This window comes from Monodelphis domestica, chromosome 2 (assembly GCF_027887165.1).
Source record: "Monodelphis domestica isolate mMonDom1 chromosome 2, mMonDom1.pri, whole genome shotgun sequence".
NCBI classification, from domain to species: domain Eukaryota; kingdom Metazoa; phylum Chordata; class Mammalia; order Didelphimorphia; family Didelphidae; genus Monodelphis; species Monodelphis domestica.
The window spans coordinates 191,105,124-191,118,040 of record NC_077228.1 but is presented as its reverse complement, the minus strand read 5'-3'; the positions used below and the strand labels follow the sequence as shown (position 1 = coordinate 191,118,040).

Here is a 12,917-nt window from a genome sequence, read left to right as displayed (position 1 = left end):
TAAGTGTGTATTCCTGATTATGAGAAAGCAGATATGGAAAAGTTTAGAGAAAAGACAGGTTGGATCAGGTTTCCTAAAACCAAGAGGGATTTGAATCCCTTCATAACAAACTTCTGTTTACATGGGCACAAAGTGTAAAATGTCCAGGAGATAGTTGGTGACAGGAGACTAGAGTTCAGGAGATATTGGGGCTGGACATCTTGACCTGGAAGTCATCTTCACAGAGGTGGTAATGGAACCCTTAGAATCTATTGAGGTTACTGAGAGAGATAACAGGCCCAGGATGGAGCCTTGGGATACACTTACAGTTAGGAGGTGGTACATGGATGAGGATCCAGCAAAGGAGACTGAGAAGGATGGGTCAGACAGGTAGGAGAACCAAGAGAAAGCAGAATCACAAAAACCCAGACTGAAGAGAGTATCCAGAAGGATGAGGTCAAGAATGAGGACTGAGACTCTTCTAAGAAACAAAAGAGAATTCAGAATTATTCAACTATTTTCTTGTTTTCTCCACCAAGGAGATTGGGAAATATAGGGAAAAAATGGTTAATACAGAATTTAAACTCAAAACAGATGATGAGATGGCAAGAGAAAATCTAATCTCAGCAGTGATAATAGGCCTGGGAGAATGATCTCAGGATGCTAAAAAAATCCGGGTAATATAAAAAACAAAACATCATCTTTTCCCCCAAACTCATTCCTCTTCCTAACTTTCCTAATTTCTGTCCAGAGTACCACCATACTCCTAGAAAACCAATATTGCAACCTCAGAGTCATCTTTTAGTATTATCCTCTCTCATTTCATACATCTTCTCAGACCCTTTCTTCTTATACCACTACTCTAATTTAGGCCTTCATCACCTTTCTACTAGATTACTGAAATACCTTCTGAATTGGTTTCCTTATCTCAAGTCTCTGCCCTCTTCAATTCTTCTACCTATATGCCAAAGTAACTTTTTCTAAAACACTAGTCTCTAAACTTTCCACTGGTCAATTAACTCCAATTGGTTCCTACTGTCCCAAGGATCAAAAACAAAATGCTTTTTTTGGTATTTAAAACCCTTCATAACCTGATCTGAATCTATCTATGCCTACTTGCTGTTCTTGAAAGCAGTCATGCCATTGATCAGAAATGTACTTCCTCCTTACCTGTCTCTCAGAATCTCTACTTTTCTTAAAACCCTTCCCTTTCCAGTTCATTATTATGTATGTTTTCATATACTTATGTACAAGTTGTTTTCCAATAGAATGTTGAGGCAGATTCATTTTTGTCTTTTGACTCAGGGCTTGGTAGATAATAGGCTTTTTTAGTAAATGCTTGTTGATTGATGGCAGCTAGGCAGTGCATAGAACACTGGGCCTGAAGTCAGGAAGACCGGAGTTCAAATCCAGCCTCAGACCATGTAACCCTGGCCAAATCACTTAATCTTCTTTAGTTTTCTCAACTGTAAAACAGTGATAAAACAAAGCAAAACAACACCTAAATCACAGGATAATTGTATTTAGCACAATACTTGACATAAGCACTTACTACTTATTCTTCACTAACTCAAATCCTCCCATTTAATTCCTAAACAACTGGATCCAGAGTAGAAAATTGAAACCATGTCATATAAAAATCAGTTGAAGAACTAGGGATGTTTAATTTTGAGACAAGTAGGGAAGACATAAAAATCTGTCTTCAAATATTTGATGGGTTGTCCTATAGAATGAAGATTTATTTTGACTGGCTCTTCAGGAGGCAACTAGAAGCAATGTGTGGATATTGCAGACACAAAATTCAGGTCATAAGAAAGAAAAGCCTACCAACATTTTGGGAAATATAAAATGGTCTGATTTTTAAAGTTTTAAGATTTTAAAGCTCCCTCTCCATCAACAAGGTCTTTCAAGGAACATCTGGATTATTTATTGTCAGAGATGTTATAGAGTGGATTCAAGCTAATGTGTGCATTAGACTACCTGAGGTCCTTTTCAACTCAGATCCCAGAAATAACACTAACTCATTTTTATAGGGCCTTTTAAGTTCTGTAAAGCATTTTACATATACAAATTCATTTGTGTTTCACGCCCATCTTGTGAGGGCAGTGGTATTTTAATCCACATTTTACAGATGAATAAAGTTTCAGAGAAGTTAAGTGACTTGACTAGGGTAACATATTAAGTAGGTGTCTCAGACAGGATTTAAACCCAAGTCTTCCTAACTCCAACTTTGGAGTTCTAGCCACCATATTTTAGAGAAGGTTTAAATTACAATGAAATCAGAACTAAATTGTTAGTGCTGGACTTTAAAATCATAGACTTTAGGACTAGAAGGGATACCGAGATCATCTAAGTTAACATCCTTATTTTTACAAACAATTTAAGGCATAAAGCTAGTTGTTTTCAGTACTGAGAATAGAACCCACTTCTCTTGATCCCTACTGGCCAATCTGTTCCCGACCAAACTGAATTTTACTTATTTCTGAGACGTGGACAAAGATTTTCATTCCACTGTTTCTTATCATGTTGTATGTACCAAATAGATAAAAAAAAAAATTCTAAATTTTAATAAAGTCCTTAGAAATTTATTCCAGTTAATGTGTAAGTGATAACCAGTAATTATTGCCATTGTACTTTCGGCAAATAAAATGGGGGGATGTAGAGGGGAATTTCTGTATCTCTTACCTTCCTTTTACTGTCAAAAGGATCTCCAGTTACAGCAACAAGTTAATGTTTTTTAAAAATCGCTTTCAGACTTTATTCCTTGTTATTAAATCACATTTTAAAACACTATTCAAATATTTTATAGATATTACAAATATTTTACTGTAAGAAAATAGTAAAACATACTTTTAATTATAGTGATCTGCCTCTTAGAAGAATTTGGTCATTTCCTCCTCTGAGGAAGGCCTTTCAATTGCCAAGGAGACCCAGGAATAGTTGTATTTCCCTAGACCAACTAGTCCTGCTTCCAGTTCTGTCTATTAGTTATTGTTTAAGGGGAGCAACCACCTACTACCACAACTAGTACTTTCCCCTTGGACACTGAAGGCAGCCTAGGATCCTGTGCCCAAGAGTTCTGGAGATAGCAGTGGTTTCCCCCCCACTTCCTTCACTTCCCAGTTATATCTAGGGGAGTTTGTGAGGAATAGACCTGGAAACTGTCTCTGCAAGTGCTCTAGCCCCTGCCTATTCAACCATCACAGCTATCCGAAGGCCCTAAAAGGAAGGTATCAACATCCAAGTCTTTGGCACTCATGCTAAAACAGCCATATGCTTTGCTACTCACTATTAACATTGCTGGGCTTCTCCATCTGATCTGCAGCAGCAACATCCCCTATAAGTCATCTTCATCATTGGAATGTGAGCTCCTTGAGAGCAGAGTTTAATAGCCTTTCATTCATTCATTGAGTCACTGTACTTACATTGCATTGAATTGATTCCCTCTAAAGCTGCTATTTGCTTTAAAAATGAAAATCATTGATCATAAAATTTCTAGATAAAACAAAAGGCAGAAACAACTGAATACTTACCAAAGCTATGGTCAATATATAATCCAAGTGTGAGGGAAAAATACAAAGGAAGCAGCACTTTCTGTCATATGCATCAAACCAGTTTTTCTTGTCTAGTAAATCAATTAACTTAAGTTCTCATAGTTCATATTAAAGGCAAGCAGGAAAACACCCTAGAACTCAACATTAATGAAAACTTTGGGGATATTTTTAGGTACAGAAAATTTCAAACTAGAAATTTCCATAGAAATGTCCCCTAAAAGAATTTTACAAGTAAATATCTTATTGAAAAAAGGTAACCATTTAAGTACCTAGAAGCCAGTGAACATAAGTTTCTTATTCAGAGAAGATGGTAAAAAGAGCATTAAAAAAATGAAAAACTCTTGGTGCTGAGCTAAGCATTTAAAAAGTGTATGCCTAAGCATAAGAAAATTTCAAAGCAACAAGTCACCTAAATGGTGAATAGGTGGCAGTGAGGGGAATGTGTAAGTTAGTCTAATGGAGCCAGAAAATAAGAGCTAAAATACAATATTACCTCTGGCTTTTACTCTGCTGTCTACAATGCAGATACCAAACATATGCACATGTTCAAATTTTTTTCCACACTTTCAAATTATGAAGAAAGACTACTGAAGCATGAAGGTGTTTATCTAGAACTCTTCTACACCTTCTACTCTATTGTTGACTTTAGAGATAGCAGTATTCATTGAGTCACAGAAATTTTTTATATGAAAAACAAATTAGAATTCTTATTTGACTGAATCCATATGTAAAATGGTAAATAATCTAACTTACTGGAAGATCATTAAAAGTTTTACATATCCCCTAACATACTGTGAGGAACATTACTCACTATAATCATCAAAAGTTATCTTGCAAATATTAAAATGTTGGGGTAAAGTATTCAGAAGAAAAAATTTTTAAAAATGCGTATTCTTACTCTTACTCTGAAGTATCTGGGCAGACATACATTAGAAAGCAGACTACTTAGTTTCTTCTAAGGATTGGCTTCTAAGAAGGGCAGTCTCTTTGTCCAGTCACTCCCTTACCTGTGAATGGGATGAATTCCTTAGAGAGCAAAGGGACTAAGAAAAACGACTTAGGCAACAAATATTTGTGCTTTTTTTTTGGGGGGGGGGCAATGGGGAAGAAGTAAGACCTAGGAGGCATCAGAAGAACATTGCAGGTATTCTCCGGGGGCCTGCATGTTTCCCATATAAAAATCCTCCCTTTACGAGGGTAGAACCCAAGGGACCCAGCAAAGTTTTCCACTGACCCTTTCTGCCTGCTTTTCCTGTCTTTCCTTCTCTTAATTCTAGTGCCTTTCCCTCTGAGATTATTTTTAATTGATCCTGTTATTTGTCATGTTTGGACACAGCTGTCGGCATGCTGTTTCCTTCCCTAGACAGTCAACTCCCTGAGAGTTGGGATTGTTTTTTGCTTTTCTTTTAATTCCTAGCGCCTAGTACAGGATCTGGCACATAGTAGGCTTTGAACCAATGTTTACTGACTGACTGACTTTCCCTCTACCTCGTTCACGCCAGCTCAGTGGAATCTAGGTCAGCGAGAGGCGGGACCAAGACACGCGTGAACACCCAGAGCTAGACAAGTTACAAGGAAAAGCCTCGTCTGCCCAAGATCCAACCCCAAACCCCCTATCCTTCCCGAGGGCTAGGGAAATCCTGAGAGGTGGGAGATGCCCTGGTTCCCACGCTGCACCCCGCCCCCTTGATGTTTCTACCACCACGTGCTGCCTGTCCCGCAGCCCCGGATGGTGGTGGTGGGGGTGGAGATGGATCCCCGGCGGCGGCCAGGAGAACTCGGTCTCCGTTGAGGCCGCCCCCGGCGCAGCCGCGAATGTAAACTTTTCCCAGGGCTGTTTCTTCCTGGGGAAGAGGGCGATTCCAGAGAGCCGTTAACGGCCCCTAGGGCAGGCGGGAGGAGCCGAAGGGGACGGCCGGGGGGGGGGGCTGCCGCGGTCCGCCGCCCACCCAACCCTGTCCGATTCCACACAAAGCCACTGCCGCGCTCCGCTCTCACCAGTTCCTTTGTGTTTTCCATCAGGGCCTCATGGGCAGAGGCGGGCTGTGCTCCCCAGGCCAGCCGAACCCCCTCCCTGTGGCGGGGGTTAGCGCCTCTCCCCCGGACGGCGGCTGCAGGAGTGCTCCCACCTCAGCACAGACTCGCTGCCTTGGCTCCAGTGACCCCCTAATTTTACCCCCACCTCCTTTAACTCTAGTAGCCCCAAGATATCAACAACATTAACATAGCCCTCCCTACGCAGCGCGCTTGCGCCGTGACCCGTGGCCCGATTGGCCCACTTCCCCCTTGCCCTCCCTCCCCTTCAGCGCTAGACCCTCCACAGGCGCCGTACTCTCCGGGCCCTACCAACCTGGAGGGGGTAGAAGAATGGCTAACTTGAGGTTAGATCAAACAAAAAAATTATGCCGAGCATTAGGCATGTGGAAATTAAAAAATATTATTCACTTCTTTTCTTTAAACTCTCTCTTTTTCAGTTTAGGCTCGCAGATTTGAGTCAATCAAAACCATTTCGACATCGTTCCACCTACATCCGCTGGGATGAGCGCTCACCAAGGGAGTGTCACGTGGGGAGGGGCTCGTGAGGGGAATGGGAGGATACGTAGGGAAAAAGTGTTGGATCACGTGCGAAGGGACTAAGCACGCCCCATCAGGCTTCGCGGTAGCGGAAATAAGAGTCTATTCTGAGCTTGCGTACTGAACTCCTCTGCTGCTCACCCACCGCACCTTGTGGAGCCATGCCGCCGGAAAGGAGCGTGGTGTCCAAGCGGGGCCGGGCTCAAGGCGGGGGCCTCCGCAGGGGTCGAGGCGGAGGCTTGGGCCGGGGCCGGGGTCGGAGTCGGGAGGTTGGTAAGTCAGCCCGTTCGGTCCGGAAAAAGATCTCGCCACGGCCCGGTGGTCGTCCCGGCCCCAGCACCGTGGTAGATGAGCAGAAGCGGCTTCAGCAGCTGCACCGGCTGACGCTGGGCGCCGAAAAGCCGGCGGCGGAGCGATGCCTAGAAGAGCTGGTGTTCGGGGACGTTGCCGTGGACGAGGAGGATTTGCTGCTGGGGCGTCTGCGGGTTCTCGGGGTAAGCGAACCCCGTTCGTGGAGTGGAGGCTGGCACCCCACTGTGGGGTGAGGCGGCGCTTGGCTAGGGTAGAGGAGGAGAGAGGGAGTGGATGTCCCTGCACTGTACACACTTCTCTCCAGTCCTCATCTCGAGCTCTTGGTGGGCTCGAAAAACTTCACTGCCCTCTTTTCCTATCGAAGATCTGACCCTGACAATTCCCAGTCTCGGGTCACTCCCACCATCTGCCTTCGGTTCCCACACATGTTCTGTTGAAGGAAGGTGGAGAAAATGAGGAAACTTGCACTCTGGGTCTACCACGAACTTATTACTTAAAATCTTCCCTCGATATTCTCTGAAACAAGGCAGTCCTTTTACAAATGCGTAATGGAATGGCCTTAAGAAATCTTTTCATCCCTTTTTAGGTCTCATGACTTCTCATTCTCCCCCCTTGAAGTGGAGGACCAGAAAACTCCTCATTTCCCCCTCCTAATTTCATATCAATGATATGTCTGCCCTTACCATCTCCTCCTCCACTCTTTTTCCCTTGAGGAAACAGCCTTGACCAGGCAACCCCTACTTGCAACGTGATTGCATTCTCATACAGTAGATGCCTCCTCTATCATATCTCTTTCTCATATAGAGTGCTTTCCAGCTGTTTAGAAACAAGACTTCCTTAAAACCCTCACTTGATTTGCTACATCTACTGCATTTATTTTCCCTGCCCTGGTTAAACTTGAAAGCCATCTTTAATCAGTACGAAATATGGGTTTCCACTTTGTATTCTCTCTGCTCCCCCAAGACTGGCTTCTGACCTCATTCAGTTGAAACTGCTCTCCAAAATTATCAGTTTTGAATTGCTTAATCCCTTTTTCTTACTCATTCTTGAACTCTGAGGGCTTTGTACCTATGGATCATTCTGTTATTGGATACTCACTTCTCAAGATTTTTTACATTTCTACACACCTGATTCTTTTCCTTTCTGACACTTTATTTAGCACAGTGCCTACCACATAGCTTGCTGACTCTTGTACTATTTCACTTGATGATTTCATTCCCTGGATTCAATTATTTTATCTATAAAGATTCTCCAATCGATTTAACCAGTATCAATTCTTGTCCTGATCTCCATTCTCACAACACCAATTTCCTTTGGACATCTGTAATGATGTCTTATAGACACCTCAAACTGGACACATACAAAACAACTCATTACCTTTCTGACCAAATCCTTTCCTCTTTCTGCCAAAGCACTATTTTCCTTGTCATCCAGGCTTGTAAACTTGACATCATCCTCAATTTCTCATCTTAATCTTTAAAAAACAAACAATCCCCTTTACCCTGTCTTAGAATCAATACTGTGTATTACTTCCAAGGCAGAAGAGTGGTAACGGCTGGGCAATGGGGTTAAGTGACTTGCCCAGGGTCACACACAGTTAGGAAGTGACAGGTCAAATGTGAACCCAGGACCTCTTATCTTTAAGCCTGTCTCTTAATCCACTGAGCCAGCTAGCTCCCTCCCCCAATCTTACCCTTTATATCCAATCTCTAACCAAGTTTGGACATTTCTACTTTCACAACAAATCTTATATGTATGTTCCCTTTTTACATTTAATCACTTAGCTGCCACAAGCTCTCATCTCATTTCAGAAACTTGTTGTTTGGTCTCCTCCTGCCTCATATCTCTACTACTATCCATTCTTCACTTATCTGCCAAATTGATTTCCCCAAAGAGCAGGTTTAGATTCTTTAAGGTCTCTCCCCCTTCCAGTCCTCCTACTCAGTAAACTCTACTGGCCTTCTGTTAACAGGTCTGAGATCAAACATAAAATCCTATGTTTGATATTTAAAGTCATTTACAACCTGACCCCTTACTATTTTTCCAGTCTTTCTACACTTTACTCCCTCTTTGTCCAATACTCTGGGACTCATTGGAGTTGTTTCTGTTTGTTGTTTCTCACACACAAAACTCCCATCTCTTGACTCTACCTTTTCCCTCAGTCCTCCTACTGGAGGCCCCTCCCAATTGCCATACTTCCAGCTTTCAATTTATTGTAATTTACATGACTTCTCCTTTGGATTGTTAGTTCTTGCATTGCTGGGCCCATGCTGGTTGCTTAGTAAGCACTGAATAAATGATTGTTGATAGTGAGAGTGAGTTAAATATTTATTATGTGCCACTTGCTTGGAGGATAACTGAAGTGAGCCTTGTCTTCAAAGAGTTTTCATTCTATTTAGGAGAGAAGATATGAAGTCTCTATTCCCTTTAATTCATTTTCTGTGTTATGCATATATATAGTTATATGTGTTGTTTTCCAAATTAAATTCTTTAAGGAGTAAATGCTTAATAAGTAAATATCTGTTCATTGTTTGGTACTGCTGCTTTAAAAAGCAGCAGGGTGCAGTGAGTCAAGCCCTAGCTAGAAAGCATTTTGTTATGTACTCATAATAACTGTTGTTTGACTGAAGTAGAATGTAAACTCTTTGAGGAATTGAGACCGTTTCATTTTTGTTTTTGACTCCCCAGAAATTATGCCTAAATATGCTTTTTTAAAATTCTTGCTCTGGTGAGCTCTGTTATTTAATAGTTTTCTGTGTGTTTTTTGTTCTTTTTCTTTCTTTCTTTCTTTCTTCTTTCTTTTCTTTTCTTTTTTCTTTCTTTTCTTTTCTTTTCTTTTCTTTCTTTTTTTTTTTTTTTTTTTTTTTTTTTTTTTTTTTTTTTTTGTTAAGGCACTTGACAGTTGGGCAAGTCAGATTTCCCCTCCTGGCCAGTGAGATTAGGGTGAAGTTTCCAGAGCTATTTCAGCTCTATTAGTCTCAGATACTGTGTTTAACTGTGATAGATTCCAAGTACAATATGAATTCGGAAAAAGAGATGTGTTTTTTTGGTCTGGAAGAATGGTCTTCAAAAGGTAGGCTTAAAATCATTCTAAAGAGGAACAGTGCTTTTACCCCAATGGTTAAGTAATCAGCCAGAGGATGGGAAAATGGGTTGAATCTGAATCCTGCCTTTCTGCCAATAGTGGCTCGACAGCAACACAACCTCACTTCTCTGTTCAGCACTCCACTCTAACCCACCAACTCTTCCCTTCTTTGGGGATTATAGCTTAACCCAAGCTAGGTCCCAACTAATTGCTGAAGAGATATAGCCAAATTTATCTCCTTATACCCTTTTTGGTTTTTTCTTGGGAGAGGGAGTACTCAGCATACAATGAACAGGCATGGATTATTTATTACATGATTTCTACCCTACCCATCCCAGTCTCCTAGATCCTCAAACTTTTTTATCCCTAATTTTCCTTACTGAGTTAAAACTGTTCTTTTTAGTGATATCTTAATTGTCAAATCAAAATTTTAAATCAATATTCATTTTTTTTTACCTTTTAGTAGATTTGACATTATTCTTTCTGAACACTTTGTCTTTTTTGTATTATGATACTGTTTTCTTTAATTTTCCTCCCAACTTTCTGGTCACTCATCAGTTTTCTTTGCTGCATCATATCTTGCCTTCTAACTGGGGTGTTGCCCAAAGAAAGTTTTGTCGTCTTTCTTCCTTCCTGTCACTCCTGTGAATTCAGTTAATTTTTATGCAGAAGACTTTTAGATCTCTCTGACCATAATTTTATTTTTTGAACTCCAGGTCCATGTCAAGAAATGCTTTTTAGACATTTTGAACTGGAGGATGGTCCCATGAGCATCTCAAACTCATCATGTCCAAAGCATCCATTACCTTTCCCTCCAAATCTCGTCTCAACTTATCTATTTCCTTTAATTGTCCCAACATCTTTTTTTGTCATTCAGCTTCTCAGCTTTTCATATTCCCTCACTTCATATAGCCAACTAGTTGTTCATTTTTGCTTTTGCACCTCCACAACATCTCTTGAATTTTTTTTCTTCTCTACTCAAAATGGTTAGTCTTCTTTTTAGGGCCTTATCACCTCCCTCTAAACAGTTTCACTAGCCTTTTAGTTGGTTTCCCTCAGATTTCTTTCCCTCTCCAATCCATTTTCCATGGAACATGACATTTCTCTACTCAATAAACTCTAGTGGATTTTTCTTAACCCTGAGATCAAATATTATTTCATTTTTATTTCATCCTTGTTTAATTTCTACTTCTGAGTAAATTTTGTTAGATACAATTATTAGATAGTACTAAATGAGTACAAAGTTTAAATAAGTTAATACACATAGTGGAAATGCATGGGCAAAATTTTCTTTTATTGATAAAGATGTTTGATCAAAAAAAATTGGTGACCATTGGTCTAAAAGGCTTACTGGAGGAAAGAGTTCAGAATGTCTGGTAGAAGGAAGCAGGACACAGAGGTGGGGGGAATTAGCATGAGCATGGGCAGATTGGTGGCAAGAGCATGATATATAGAAGGTCCAGTGAGGTGTTGGGGTATAAAAAAAAATATAACTGAGTAGGTGGGATCGGTTCAGATGATGGAATTTAATGAAGACCAGGCAGAGGAGTTTGGCGATTTGCTTCAAGCTCTTAAGTGGGAGAAATTGGTATGATTAAATTGACGGTGACCTGCAGAATGACAGGGCAAGAGACTTCGTAGCAGAATGGCTAGGAAACCATTTGAGAGACTGGCAATAAACCTGGTATGAGGCAATCTAACCTGGACTAAAGTGGTGGCAGTGGGGGTAGATAAGAGGCCACTCTGAGATGTTTCCAAGGAAAAAATGGTGAGATCTGTTAAAATTTTATAAAGGAGAAATGGAGGAAGGAAGCAAAAGGTGACTAGCTTCTGACCTTATGAGAGTAATAGATATGTAGTAGTTGAGAAGGAAAGAATCTGAAGTATTACTTTAGAAGTCTCTGTGCTTTGAGATAGATGAATTCTGAGGAAGTGAAGGGACTCTACATATTCCTACACCATGTAATTAAGGGAAAGCTGAGGCTTGTTTCCTTGGTGTATTTTGTATGATTGGATGGAAGAATTGAGAATTCAAAAGTTTAGAATGAAGTGCACTGATTTGAAATACTCTAAAGTAGTTACAGGGGTAAAGATGTGGTATTGCCATGGATGTAGACCAGGAATTATCTTTATCTGGTAATGTCTTATTTTCTTATATTGTAAGACCTTTGAAGTTGGGGAATCCTATTTTCCTTTGTGTCTCTTCAAGCACCTAGTACAAATCTGGCACTCAAGCATTTATTGAATGAATATTATGTATGTTTTCTACTCCAGCTCTATCATTCTACTTCTCTTTGATTGTCTTGGCAACTTTCAGCCCAAGTTTCTTTCTTTCTTTAGTTTTTACTCACTTTTTGTTGTTCTCCTATATGATCCTTTTCTTTCTGCTTGATCTTCTCTCCTTGACAATTCCATTTTTCTTTTCCTGGCCAGAGCCCTCTGCTGTTCTTCTTGAGCCTTTTCATCTTCTGTTTGTTATAGAACTTCCTGTCACTGATATTCCATCCTTTATTTCATCATTGGGGATGCACACAAGGCATTCTACCTACCACCTGCAGGATTAAAAGAGAGGAAAATTTGATTGCATTTAGTTTTGGAGAAATTTGGCTCCCACACCATTCTTTTATACATTTATTTTATTCTCCCTTATTTTATAGTCTTTGTGTAACTTTCTTTTTAGAGGTACATAATAGTGTGGCAAATAGAGGGCTAGCCTGGAAGCCAAAAAAAACCTAGGTTCAAGTTCCTGAGCGATTCACTTAATGTCTCGGCTCTATTAAGTTTCCCAGAAGGCAGCAACCTGCATTGGTTGAGGGAGTTTCCTTATCAGAGGATTATTTATGCTATACTAGTGAAATCAAAGATCCAGTGCCTATCTAGCCCCTATTTTCTTTCCTTTAGTAAACTGTAAGTTTCTTAAAATCAGTCCCATATCTGTCTTTATATCTTAGTTGTCCAACTTTTTTTCCCTGGGAGTTGAGGATGGGGAGATGGGTAGATCATACTTGTGATTTCATTAATGTAGGGAATTCTTAGTGTGGAATCTTTCTGCAGTGATGACATTCATCCAGTCAATGAGCATTTATTAAGTGCTAGGTATTACTGTGCCTAGTGTTGGGGGCACAAAAGCAAAAACACGGTGTTTGACCCTTAAGGAGCTCACATTCTAATGTCAATGTATTATGTACAAGATATTTGCTGAGTAAATAGTAGGGTTATTAAGGGTAAGAAGACTAAAAAGATTTGAAAAGCCTAGTTATAAAACACTTTTAAGTGGCAACCAGTGTTCTTAGAAGTAATAGTTAGCAACTTTGAGTTTGGTCAGTAGGAGCCAATATGGCCAGATCAATGCCCTTAACCAAAACTTAATCTTCGAGTATTGCCCATGCCACTGAGGAATTAATTGACTTGCT

The 12,917-nt window shown here is 40.4% G+C and overlaps 2 protein-coding genes across 29 annotated transcripts in view; one reads left to right on the top strand and one right to left on the bottom strand.

The window, feature by feature from the left end:
* Positions 1-11,985, bottom strand: part of MBTD1 (mbt domain containing 1) — an 86,025-nt gene extending 74,040 nt beyond the window's left edge. For 6 of the 28 annotated variants that reach the window (XM_056816595.1, XM_056816572.1, XM_056816596.1 and 3 more), the window contains exon 1: positions 11,856-11,984. In XM_056816595.1, the coding sequence (XP_056672573.1) occupies positions 11,856-11,969 (114 nt within the window). In that variant the 5' untranslated portion in view covers positions 11,970-11,984. Of the gene's footprint in view, positions 1-306; positions 461-4,431; positions 4,541-5,531; positions 5,825-5,883; positions 6,033-11,855 lie in introns of those variants that run through there. The other 22 variants (XM_056816586.1, XM_056816593.1, XM_056816577.1 and 19 more) reach the window with 15 other exon arrangements.
* The window catches only part of UTP18 (UTP18 small subunit processome component), a 47,644-nt gene continuing 40,995 nt past the window's right edge, over positions 6,269-12,917 (top strand). The window contains exon 1 of the mRNA XM_056816600.1: positions 6,269-6,601. Within this exon, the coding sequence (XP_056672578.1) occupies positions 6,269-6,601 (333 nt within the window). The remainder of the gene's footprint in view (positions 6,602-12,917) is intronic.